The 13,783-nt window shown below is 33.1% G+C and overlaps 1 protein-coding gene across 1 annotated transcript; it reads left to right on the top strand.

The window, feature by feature from the left end:
• The first annotated feature begins 12,340 nt into the window (after nt 1–12,340).
• On the top strand, nt 12,341–13,783 carry LOC145592800 (LOB domain-containing protein 42-like). The gene is made up of 2 exons (XM_081649306.1): nt 12,341–12,552; nt 12,946–13,783. The coding sequence occupies exons 1-2, from the start codon at nt 12,363–12,365 to the stop codon at nt 13,614–13,616; spliced, it is 861 nt and encodes a 286-aa protein (XP_081505432.1). The 5' UTR covers nt 12,341–12,362; the 3' UTR covers nt 13,617–13,783.

The raw sequence follows: 13,783 nt of genomic DNA, 5'->3' as shown, positions 1-13,783 counted from the left end.
ACTACATTAACAGTAAAGATTCAAGCTTTATGAATCTCAATTATGTTAACAATGATTGGTTTGTCAGGGGGAAAATAAAATAAAATATTTGTTCCATGGTACGGAAAGAATTTCTTGAATCCAGACCATTAATTAGCTTAATTTAGATAATTTGTAAATAAATTTAGGTCATTTTCTATGTTTTCACCTCTTGCTGATATCGTTAACTAAAATGTCCTAGAGTAGGAGCAAGAAGGCCTCGTTGCTCAAGTAGTCCAACCTCTAAAGTGAACTTGAGAAAAGAGATGCATCGAATGCCCTTATTGCCCTTTTAGTAAGAAAAGAAGGTAATGTCAATTTGCTTACTTGTTAGATTAAGCTCGCAAATTACATGTTGTACTGTGGACTACTTGTCCCTTGTACGTACTTGTATGATTTGTTAATTTGTCTCATAATTTTTGTGTTTTTTTGTAAGTTGTATTTCATCAAAATTGTCATATTTTTAATAGATGTCGTGATCACTAATTAGAAAAGATATATAGCATCTCCTTTAAAATTACTTTTCTAGGTCCAATCAGCATAAAAACCTAAAATTATTTTAATAAAGTACGTGAATTTTAAATTTTATTGTTTTATCAAAATTACAAATTGATAAAAAATTCAAAATTTTAAATGATATAAACTTATTCTAGACTAGACAATACAGAGGCTTACTAGCTACAAAAGAAACAATTAAAGCAAAATATTTGAATTTCTCCTCATTCACCCAAAAATAAAATATCTGTAATTCTCTATGCAATAATAATTGACAAAACAAGAACAACGGTCCAATGAAAAATCAAACAAATAAATAAATACAAGTCGTTTTCTCCAACACCAACAAGAGTAAATTGGTGGTCTTACAATTAAAGAAAAGACGTGACTAGTATGTTTCAACATTACACTTAGGGCATGCTTGGATTGGGTGTAATACATTAAGGGGGTAATAAAAGTCAAACTAAGCAAAATGAATGTGAAAATAGGGAAGAAGGAGATAGTGATGGTGTGAGTGTAAGAAGATTATGTAGTGATGGTATGGTTTGAGGTGAAGAAAGAGGAATCAATACCCTCATTTTGGGGGTAATAGTTACACTAGGGGAAGGGTGGGTAACTATTACTCTCATTATGAGAGTAATAATTCCTCCATCTCTCTCTTTTCCTCATGGCACAACTAGTTTATTTCATTTGTAAACACCATGTCTCCTACAACACCACCTCTAATTACTTTTGTTTTTTCAAGTTTGACTTTTATTACCCCCTTAATGTTTTACCCCCAATCCAAGCATGCTCTAAGGGTAGAAGGAAGTTTCTTAAAAATCATTTGGGCTCATCAAGCCCAAAGACCCAATATATTGGATCTTGTCTATTTCAAGAAAACCTTTGTAGATTGGTGCTACTTTAGAATTTATACTAGTTTGGAACCCATGCTATGCACGGTTTTAGAGTACAATAATACTTTCATTATTCGTTTATTTAAAAACGTGTAAAACGAAATAATTGTCTGTAAGATAAACATAAAAAAAATATAATAAACATTATATTGTGATATTTTATAGTACATGTGAAAAGGAAGGAATATGGGGTAATAAAATTTTTAGTATTTGTAGTATTAAAGCTTAATCTTATTCTCAATTAAGTAACATTTTTTATATACTTTACTATTACACTTTTATATTTTTATTTAAATTATTATAGTTGTGCATCATCCCTTCTCTAAATATAAGGTAAAACGTAACAAACTTCTTTCAATAACGAAAAAAAAAAAAGTAACAAACTTTTAAGCGGGAAAATTTTTTATGAGGTAATGCCAAGTGTACCTTATGGATAATTATTGGGATTACTTTAGTATATAGTATAGATAGATTTTGGTGGGCTTAAATCTTAGTTTTGCACTTACCATTTACCATTAAGTCCCACACATTAGAGAAAGGGAGAGGAACAACATATTTCGGGTAAATGTAGTACTACCTCTGATTTTTTTTAGTTGCAACTTTGGAATATTTTATATCTCTCAAATAATATCCCAAAGTTGCAACTAAAAAAATCGGAGGTAGTATTCTCTTTGGAGTAGACAAAACATCAACACTAATACACTATGATTTTAATAGCTAGTGGTAGAAAACTCCCTTAAAATTATAATTTTCCACTCTAAAAATTACAAAATTGTAATTCAAATCAATTATTATATGAACTTCCAATGCTTATATAACTTGCACCTTGTAATGGAGATGAGAGTTTTTGTTAACATAAATTCTATTTATTTAAGGAAAATTGAATTTAATTTACATAAGATTTTAGATATTTAATTAATTAGTTCAAGATCAGAAACATGGTGATGATATAGAGTATAAATGGTGATTTTTGATATATTTCAAGTGTACCTATTATTATTATATGATCTTCCCTATTACCCTACACTTTATGATAAAGTGGCCTGGGCCACACCCGTCATAACTGTCCACTTTATACAACTAAGGAGGTTCCACCTCAAAACCATATGGCAATGAGGGGAGTAGCCCCTTAGCCTTATAAAGTAGACACAACTTTCTTCTTTTTTCAATGTGGGATACACATCCCAATACAAACTCTCATTTATAAACTCAACCAATGTGGGACAACACACCACTCGAATGTGGGTTTTCTCATGGGGCTCAACACTTTATAACTAATTCAAGATTATCCTACTATATTCCATGATAATTTATCAACTTAGCTAATGTTTGTTGTAATTAAATTTACAATCCATGTGAAATAAAAATATGGAAGGAATTTTTTTGGTAAGAAGAAGGGGGCTCATTTGAGGGGGGAGATAAGGGAAATCCCTCAAATGAGTCCCATGAGGCTTGATTCCTAAACCTCAGGGATACGAGGTAAGAGCAATGTCACTATTCCGCGTCTGTTTTGATTGACTGAACTGAGCTGAACTGAACTCAACTTATTAGAGCTGAAGTGAACTGAATATTTTATGAAAGAAGGAAATTAGGAACTGAAATGAATTGAACTAAACTAAACTGAAAATAATATGAACAGAACATGTCATATATCACCTCAACCTCAAAAAAATATATATATAGAAGGAATTGATTTATCAAGTTACCAACTTTTGTGGAACTACATACTATATTCTATCATCATGGAGTATTTAATTTACTACAGTAGGATTATAGGATAGATTATACTCGCACGCGCCATGCAAGCGCGTGAAGATAGTATACGGTATATGCGGCTGCTGAGAATTTGGAGAGACAACGAATTAGGTCTTTCCACTCAACCAGGAAGAGCCATTTTTGCATTTGCTCCTTTTAATTTTTCTTCCTTATTTATTTATACCAGCCAAAAAATAAAAGATAAAAAATTGATAATAACCTTTCAATCTTTGATCCCTTTTCAAACTTTAATAATGGGTGATCTTTAATTATTACAATATCATACTGTATTTATAAAGATAAAAGTAAAGGCATATTAAACAATCATCGAAATAATGAAAATAACTCAATCAAATTAGAATAAAAAAAAAAAACCCTACTACGAAGTACAACACTTCAACTGTTTGTTATTCATTCCAAGATATGATAATGAGCTTACATATTTCGCACTCCTACAATATATTGTTATAATGTGGTGTGAAGTTATTTGAGTTGGTAATTAATAACTGCTTCTTCCGTCATAAGACATTTGTGTTCCCTTTATCAAACGTGTGTTCTCTTACAATTTTGTTGCATGCAAGACAATTTTCTTTAAAATTTTCATATCAATAATTATCATATTTCTAAATTTAAACAATTATAACATCGGAAACTGCTTTCTTGTATGCCTTTACTATTTGTTTGCTTGATTTAATTTTTCTTTTTCATATATTTTTACATTATCATGCGACGTGGGTCAAATTGTCCACTCTCACCTTAATTACTTCTTTAATCCCTTTCTTAATTGTTCGTTCAACTCATTTGTTAATAAGAGTGTAAATTTACAATAGATAAAGAACGACGGAGGTAAAAGTAATTACCTTCGTACAATTGTACATATCTAGTAATTCCAGTGGCGGAGCCACATTGTCCGAAGTGGGGTCCTTTGACCCCACTTGAATTTGCTAAATAGAAAATTTTAAGTGTAAAATTTTGGAATTTGTCATATTTTATATCAAAATTTGATCATTTAATCTAAATAGAGTTTAAACAAATGTATTTTTAACCCCACTTGATAATATTTCTAGATTCGCCACTGGTAATTTATGGTGTACTTTTACATTTTTGGCTGAAGTTATACATACTATACGCTTTTTAGTTCTTACCCTAATAATGCCAATTATCATTGTCACTAGACCCGGCCATTTAGTATATATGTGTATGTAATTATGTATGGGCTTAAAGTTTTAGTATGGAATGTTCTAATACAGGGTAGTTCGATGTAATTCAGTCATTCAAGTCAAAAACTACGAGTTTTAAACAACCTAACTGCATGTCGATTATGCATAGTTAGCCAACAAAGTATACTTAGCAAAACAACCTCAATCTGTGGGTTTCATGCATATAATATAATTAGTCGTTTATTCATGTTTACATAATGTTTTGCACCAACGAAGTAGATTACTTTACAATATATTTATTTATATGGTGGAAAAAAGTGGAAGGTCATACACTCTTACAACTCCTATTGAGCCGCAAATAATACATGTAAAAGATACAAAGTAATAAATTTTGCACTAGACATTTTCTCGAGTTAATGTGTTATACATTTGTATCCAAGATTTGTTCTACAGGACACCGAATAAAGAGCGATACAAAACTATATATAACACCGTATATATATACACATGCAAATCAACAATGGAGATTAGTCTTCATTTACGATTTTACTCCCCCTATTTCAAAATAGATGTTCAATTTAACTTGTGCATTATTCATACATGTCACTTGGATTTCAGTTTGTGCATTATACCTGCAAGTTAAATATAAAAGTGTATTTACTCTCTTACAACCCCTGTAACCAATGAAGAAATTAAGAATGTCTTTTTCGATATGAACCCGCTTAAAGCACCAGGTTCCGACGGATTCGGGGCGAAATTTTTCCAATCATATTGGCCAATCATAGAGAAAGATATTTATTTAGCTATTCAAGGCTTCTTTCACCATGGTCACCTTTCGCCTTCTTTGAACCATACTCTAATAACTTTAATCCCAAAAATAGATTTACCGGAAAATCCAAATCATTTTCGCCCGATAAGTCTTGTAAACACAATTTATAAGGCAATTTCAAAAATTCTAATGAATCGTTTATGTCCAATTTTGAAAGACAAAATGAGCTCGCTTCAAAATGCTTTTACCCTAGATCGTTCAATTCATGATAATATTTTGATTGTGCAAGAAGTTCTTAACACTTTTCAAAAGTCTAACAATAAGACTGCCCTGAAATTAGATATGGAATAGACGTATGATATAGTAGAATGGGATTTTTTATGGGAATGTTTAAAAGCTTTTGGTTTTCCTCAAAAATGGATTAATTGGATTATTGAGTGTGTAACCAAAGTCTCGTACTCTTTAAAAGATTAATGGCACTTCTACTGAATGGTTGAAACCATCAAGAGGCCTAAGACAAGGAGATCCTCTATCTCCCTACCTCTTTATTCTTTGCATGGAAGTTTTAATAAGGAAACTTTCTATTGAAAGTCTTAAAAACAAAGCCGGAATAGGCTTTAAGATATGTCCATGATCCTTTAATATCCCTTGTCTCTTATTTGCAGACGATAGCCTAGTTTTCTGTAAGGCCACAACTAGTTCTTGTAATAGATTAAAAGCTATACTTGAGAATTTTTGCAAAATTTCAGGTCAATTAATTAATTTTCACAAATCGTCAATTATTTTCTCGAAGAAAATTCCAAATGCAAGACGAACCGAATTAGCAAGCCACTTTAACATGACCCCCAAGTCATGTTTGGATCGTTACCTTGGGGTGAATTGTAGTTCTTTTTTTCCTGAGAAAGAAGACTACAAGCTTATTCTTCAAAAGACTGAAAAAAGAATTCAACATTGGGAATCTGGTTTTTTATCAAAGGCAGGACGGCATACCCTAATCCAAAGCAATTTAGAGGCTTTACCCTCCTACTTGTACTCATCCTCTCTTTTGCCAAACGACATTGCAACAAAGATAGATTCCTTACATCGAAACTTCTTTTGGAGACAACAAATAGATAAAAATAGTATTCCCCTTATAGCATGGGATAAAATTTGTCGATCAAAGAGCGTCGGAGGACTTGGCCTTCGTCGAACTTAACCGTTTAACAAAGCTTTTATCGCTAAATTAGGCTGGAAAATTATGACTGATCCAATAATCTGTGGGTGAAATTCACTAAGGATAAATATCTTCACAATTCATCCTTTTTTGAGTGCAAAAATGGTGGGAAAGATTCTCATCTATGGAGAAAAATTCTTGCTCAACGTGAACTTTTGAGAAAAGGTATCCGTTGGAAAATAGGTGATGGTAAAGAAATTTTTTTTCCTGGATCGATAATTGGGTGGCTAATCAAAGTCTTTTAAAGCTCATTCAGATAGATGTCAATCAGGTTAATCTTGACACTAAAGTATCTGACTTTATTTTACCCAATAAACAATGGGATAGACAAAAATTAAGGGTTTTTCTTCCTGAAAACATTACATCCCAAATCATGGGCATTCCACTACCTCTTAATGATATGATGGATAAACCTGTTTGGGGACTCACTACACATGGAAATTCTCTGTAAAGTCAGCCAATTGGCTTGCTCATAATCTTAACCCTAAAGACAACAAGTGGCTCCGTAGATGGATTTGGAAAATAGACCTCCCTCCCAAACTCCAAATTTTCCTTTGCCAAATATTTAATAATAGTGTAGGTGTTCGTGACACTCTTCACAAAAGAAACACTATCCTTTTAACATATGCCTTTTGTGCAATTAGCATACTGAAACAGTTGATCTTCTTTTTTTCAATTGCACTAGAACCAAAGAAGTTTGGAATCTCCCATTATCGAAAAAGTGATTAGATTGCTCAACCTCCTTTCTACTACTTACAGAAACATTAATGTACTTAAGAAAACACCCAAATGCTTTAAGGAAATTCATTTTCCTCATTTGGAGTATTTGGAAAGAGCGGAATGCTATTATCTTCCGTAATGAGACCTTTGGTATCTGTAGGATTTACCACCGAGCACAATTTGTGTTCAATGAGTGGCACCAAAGAAGTCTCATAGATACCTTTTCCTCCATGGGATCTCCCATTTTGAGATCCCATAATCATTCATCTCATACTCAATCCCCATCATCCATTCTTATATCATGGAAGACGCCTCCCAACAACTTCTTCAGGCTCAACTTCGACGGTTCAGTTTGTAATAACTCAGCAGCAGCAGGTGTTATCATTAGAGATAGCAGCGGAGCACTCATCAAGGCATCTGCATTCAACCTCGGCAACGCCAAAGTATTTATAGCGGAAGCTACGGCTCTTCATAAAGGAGTCCAAGTAGCTCTTCAATGTGGCCTTCAAGACATTGAAATTGAAGGTGATAATCTATTAGTCATCAACTCAATAACAGGAATTTGGGCGGTACTTTGGCAGATTGAACATATTATCGAAGACACTCGTTCTCTTCTTTCTTAGTTTCGCAATTGGAGTATCCATCACATCTACCGAGAGGCAAATTGCGCAGCGGATTGGATAGCTAATGTTGACCATTTAGTGTGTAATAGTATGGATATTAATGTTTGTAATAACTCTAGTTTGTTTTCTATTCTATCTTCTTATACATTAAGAATTCCCCTCGTGAGGAGGGCTTCCTAATGTTTTTTTCTTCTTACCTTCTCAAAAAAAAAAAATGATTTATATATACATGTATTTATTGTATTTTCTTAACATACTTCAATAAATAATTTTCAAATATATACTACTTCTGTTTCATATTATTTGCAACAAAAAAGTATTATTTGTGAGACACGAAATATCCATTTGTTGCGAGTAATATGAAACCGATGTAATATAAGTCTTTATAATTTATACTTGTTGATAATAAAGATATTATGTACTTCGTATTTGTTAAAATTCGACATTAACAAATTAACCGATCAAATTGAAACATCTACTGTATTTTGAAAAAAGGTAATATTACTACTAGAAATAACAATAAAGGAGCGAAGATAATGTACTCCGTATTAATGTTACATAATTAATTAAAGGGGCGTTTGGTAGCAAATTAATAAATGTAAGGGAATGGAAATAAATTAGGAGGGGAAAGGGTAATATATAGTGTTACCCTTACTAGTTGTTTGGTATTACTAAGGAAACGTAAACAATTATAACCAATCCGTTTCCTCTTAGTCGATCCCTAGATAAACTCAACTCAGCTAAACATTTCATCAAACAGGTTGTGTGCATAAATAAAAGTATCACTAGATAGAGTACTCATCATAATCGCTGCAATTATGAAAAGTAGTTTTCTGAGCTAAACAATTCATCGAACACTTTGTGTGCAACACAATATAGATTGACAAGATAATTTACACTCCTTTAACATCATCAATCTTAGATTAATGTATAATTATATTGTTAGTGACGAATAAAATGTCAACAAACAAGCAAGTCACTGATGTTATGAAATCAAACTGATGTTGTAAAATCGAAATTGATATCAACAACCCTAGAAATTGATATCATATTAACCCTAGAAATTGATATCATATTAACCCTAGAATTCAATGAATTTCGAGATATAAAATCAAAATACAAAAATCATACTAAATAAACTTACAAATTCAAAAATACTTACAAATTTGAGGTAGAAGATTGTAAAAAATGGAGCAAAATCAGAAGAATAGTCGTTTTCTTAGGAGAATTCTCAACAGAAATGTCGAACGAATTTGGGAACTCTCATGAAATCTGTAAAACGAGAGGAGAGAGAAAAGAGAATAATTTGTCTTTTGTGATTGAGGCAAGTAACGTTAATTGTTTCCCCAAGATTTACCCTACAAACAAAAGGGTGGAAACGGTTACCACAAGGTAACGGATTTTGTTTCTTTACTTGTGAACCAAATATATGATAAAGGAAACGGTAAGTTAATTCCGTTTCCACCCATATCAAATACTCATACCAAACACTCCCTAATTATACAATGGTTAGTGGTAAGGTAATACCACTTGGACACTCAAAAAATGCGGAGGGTAGGGTTGTGTAGAAGAATAAAATTAAAAAAAGTTTTAAGCGATGGCAAAATCTAACATGTCAAACCGAAATCCAAGGTGATGGAACCACTATTAAATTAATATTTCTTTCACAAATTAAATTTGGAATATTTAAATACTCCCTTTTCAAAACTAGGTATGTCTCCTTTCTTAACCCAAAGTATTCAATTCATTAAATTAACTCTGAAACAATCAATTTGTTTTTATACAATAAAGTCAAGTTCATTTTATTTTATTATGGGTCCAATCTTATGGGATTAATTCATAATCACCAAATTTAGACGACCGCCCTACTAATTAAACAGGATATAATTAATTATTTAATTAAAAACCACTTGAGTCTTGGACCGACCTCTGATAATAATATCAAATTTAAATACCTCTAATTGGGCGCCCACAGTCCACAATCCTCTAAAAGAAATACCAGAAACCAGAAACCGGAAACCAGTCGCCGGTTTTGTAAGGTTTTACCAGAAATATTGGAAATTTGTTTACTTTATAATTTAATTTTATGGTTTCCCGAAAACCAGGAGCTGGAGATGTGGAGTGGTGGGTCCTCACCAGTTTTCTCACCTTATGTGGCGATTCGACCGCACTCTGACACTTACACGTGTTCTTCACGCGCTGTCTCGTGGTTATTTGGACTCACTTGCATGGCTCTCGACTGCCATTTTACCAAATGGCTATTTCTTTCTTCTTTTGCTACGTGTCTTCCATGCCATTTCCACATTTTTTTTCCTTTTCTTTTAATCGTTTTTCATTTATTTTATAAATAAATATACTTCAGATAAGATAAGCAGTACGGAGTAATTGAGTAATGTTATATGTAGCCCTATTCATTCCGTAATATCTTTTCTATTGTAGTACGAGTATTAGGTATTGTTCTCTTCACCTTAATTTCAGTTTAGTTTTTAATTTCCTTCTCTCATAAACAATTCAGTCAGTTCAGTTCAATTCAATAAATCAAAACAGGCTCTTAATTTAGAATTACATGACAAAATAATACGCAAATTAGTGTAAATAATATTAAACTTATTTACCTAAGTTTTGATAAATATAGATACGAAGTTACGGAGTATTCATCAATTTTGATATACAACCAAGAAAATCAAATGAATAAACCACACAGAGTTCCAAAGTACACATAATTCATCATATATAAGTATTAATGATTGCAATTATGAATTGGATTTATCTAATTACGCTTTAGTGAAAGAATGACTCATTGATAATTAGTATGAATATAATTCTTTCTCCATATTATAAATCGCAATATTTGAGATTGTACATTATTATTTTTATATACTTTTTTAACCACTTGTAATTTATTTGTTAAAGAAAACATAATCACATGAGATCTTATTATATTCGTTTTAATTTATAAGTTCACATTATTAACTTAATTAATTATAAAGATATAAAATTCGAATTTTGCAAAGTTTAAGAGTACAAAGTATGTGTTGAGATATAAGGAGATATGATTCATATGAATGCATGTGGAGTATTAGCCGTTAGGGTTCCAAAGTTCCAGGCCAAGTATAGCTGGATGGATTGCAATCCTTTTAAAGTTTAGTGCATTTACGGAGTAAGTATTTAGACTATGAAGGCTGCAGAAATTGGAACTCGTACCCCCTTTTTCTATTTTCTATGTAATCCCTATTTTTGTTTTTGTACTGTTTGCCAATTTAATTCGTTCAAAACTACTAGTACACTAGTGTAATTCGAGTATATCTGATCTATATGTGGTATATTTTTGAATTTCAAAAAGATATGTCCAAGCTCCAACTCTCCAACCCTTATCTCGTTGATGAACAAGCATAGATTGTCCAGATTATAATGTGCATGGAAGTTTTTTTGTAAGCATGTTTTGCTCAATATTTCCTAGGTCCTATTATTTTGAGTTGTTGTACTAGTTTTGTCCAGAACCTTATAGAGCAGGGCCTTAATCGTTTATTAAGGGCTGAGTACAACGATTGAGATCGATAACACTTTCAATGCTCAATTAATTAACAAAAAAAATTAAGACGAAGTTGCAGAAGGAAAATTTTCATGAACATCAACACTTGAGCTCTATCCCTCACTCTATCTAGTATAACTTTATGAGTGCATTTTTTCTAATTTAATTGGTAAATAGTAAGTGCACGAAAGTAAACACATGAAATATAACCTTAACAAATGCATTTTTTTATCTACTGCGAGTAATATAGTAAGGATCTGTTACCTTCAGCTTAATTTCAGTTCAGTTCAGTTTTTAATTTCCTTCTCTCATTGACAATTCAGTTCAGCTTAATTCAGTTCAATTCAATAAATCAAAATAGACCCTAACATATGACTATTTGTAAATATAAGAGTATTTTGTATCACATAATTGGAATACATTTTCTACAAAAAAATTTAAAAAAAAAAAGAAAAACTTAGAATATGTTAAAACCTTAGAATATCATCCATATCGTACTAGTCCATAATTAAGAAACGTTTTTCATTAGTATAAAAATACAGGGGTATGTACTACTTAACGAAACCATTAAATAAAAGACTAATCTCCTGCGTATAGCACTCATTAAATAAATCAAATAGTTTCGCCCACAGCTTTGTAAGCCAACAGGCTAAAAAGAATGACTAATTATAGCTACATTACAAACAATACACGCTAGCTAAGCATATTTAAATTTAAAATTAAACTCCCCAAAGGAGTTGGAAATTGGAAAGTATAATTCACTCTCTTTCTTTCTTTCGAGAGTAACACAGTACCAAATACTATTTTATTCTAATAGTATGACAAATATGACAAAATAGGTTCATCTCCCCTCTTCCCATTTTCTGGAAACTTTTTATTTATATACTCGTAATAAAATAATACCCCCAAAAAAGGCAAAAGACCACACTCCCTCTCTTTACCAGTTTTTGGGAAACAGCTGCGGCTCCTGAACCCAGCAAACTACTTTTTATTATTTTCTCTCTCCTCTTTCCAACATTTCTATTTTCAATCTTGATTCATTTATATATCTTCCTACATTCTCCTCTCTTCCTCCCTTCCCCCCCCCCCCCCCAAACCAACACCTTCTTAACCTTAACCCATACTTCAATTCTCTCTATTATTTCAAATTGATCGATATCGATAAGTTTCGTAAAATTAAAATGCGGATGAGTTGTAACGGATGTCGAGTGCTACGGAAAGGTTGTAGCGAGGATTGTAGCATTAGACCTTGTCTTCAGTGGATTAAGTCCCCTGAGTCTCAAGCTAATGCCACCGTCTTTCTTGCTAAGTTTTATGGTCGCGCTGGTCTCATGAACCTCATCAACGCTGGTCCTGACCACCTTCGCCCTGGTTAGTCTTTTAACTTTTTCGAAAAAAACAACATTTAGAGACGAGTAATATATCTTTTCATAGTTGATGATTTTGTAATTGCTATCGATGCATCATGCGATTAGTCATCTATCTAACCCTTTGCATGTACTAATTGAATATGTGTGATATAATTTCAAATTATTGGATTAAATTTTTTAATTAAAATGAATAGAACAAAATTATATATCTAGTGGTTTTCTAATAGTGGAAAGTGGTATAGTCCCTAGATTTTAGGTGGGTACTTGGTTTTGGTTACCACGTTTCTATTTTTGTTCAAGTGGGGTCAAGTTGTTGTTGGAACTTCTTTAATTAATTATTAATCATTTAATTAATTACCTATATATGCTGATTAAATGTTTTTGTTTATTTCAGCAATATTCAGGTCACTGTTATACGAAGCATGTGGTCGAATGGTGAACCCGATCTATGGTTCAGTTGGGTTGCTTTGGTCAGGTCAATGGCAGCTTTGTCAAACAGCCATTGAAGCCGTTTTAAAAGGCGCGCCGATCACGCCGATCCCTACTGAAGCCGCGGCTAACTCCCCGCCTATCCAAGGGGCTTACGACATCCGCCACGTGTCGAAAGATGAGCACGCCCACTCCAACAACAGCTCTGGGTTGCACCGAGTCAAGCCGACTCGGACTCGGTTCAAGCGTGTCGGCTCCAAGTCCAAGCCGGCTTCTAAAGCCGAGTCGGCTGCTGCAACGGCTCTTCAGGTGATGGCGGCGGCTGAGTCAACTCGGCCTGACTCGGCCGAGTTGAACGGGCCAAGCACGAGTCATGACTCCACCGTGAGCCACCCGGATGAGCCCGGAAGTGCCACGCACACGAGCTTGGTATCGACCGATGTAACGGTCGATGCTGCCGAGGTGGTGGTGGAGAGGGAGAGTGGCAGACGCGGTAGTGACGGTGATGATGGTGAGGTGGAACTCGAGCTGACGCTCGGGTTCGGGTGTGAGTCGGTTGTGAAGGCCGAGTCAATGAGTCGGAAGGTTAATAATGATTATCAAGTTGTATGTGGAATGGGACTAGGACTTGTTTAATTAAGGTTTAGATTAGATGTTAATTGAGGTTTTTTGGAAATATTTTCCCTTGTTAACAGTTTTGGGTTTTGAATGTACAAAACGAACATATTAAAAAAAAATATTAGCTAGTCAGAGATGGTACAATGGTACATGTGTTATATACAAACTACTTTTGTCTTTTGAAA

This window comes from Chenopodium album, chromosome 18, assembly GCF_948465745.1.
Source record: "Chenopodium album chromosome 18, dcCheAlbu1.1, whole genome shotgun sequence".
In the NCBI taxonomy this organism is placed as follows: domain Eukaryota; kingdom Viridiplantae; phylum Streptophyta; class Magnoliopsida; order Caryophyllales; family Amaranthaceae; genus Chenopodium; species Chenopodium album.
Note: the sequence above shows the minus strand (reverse complement) of the source record. Positions and strands in the feature narration are given on the sequence as shown.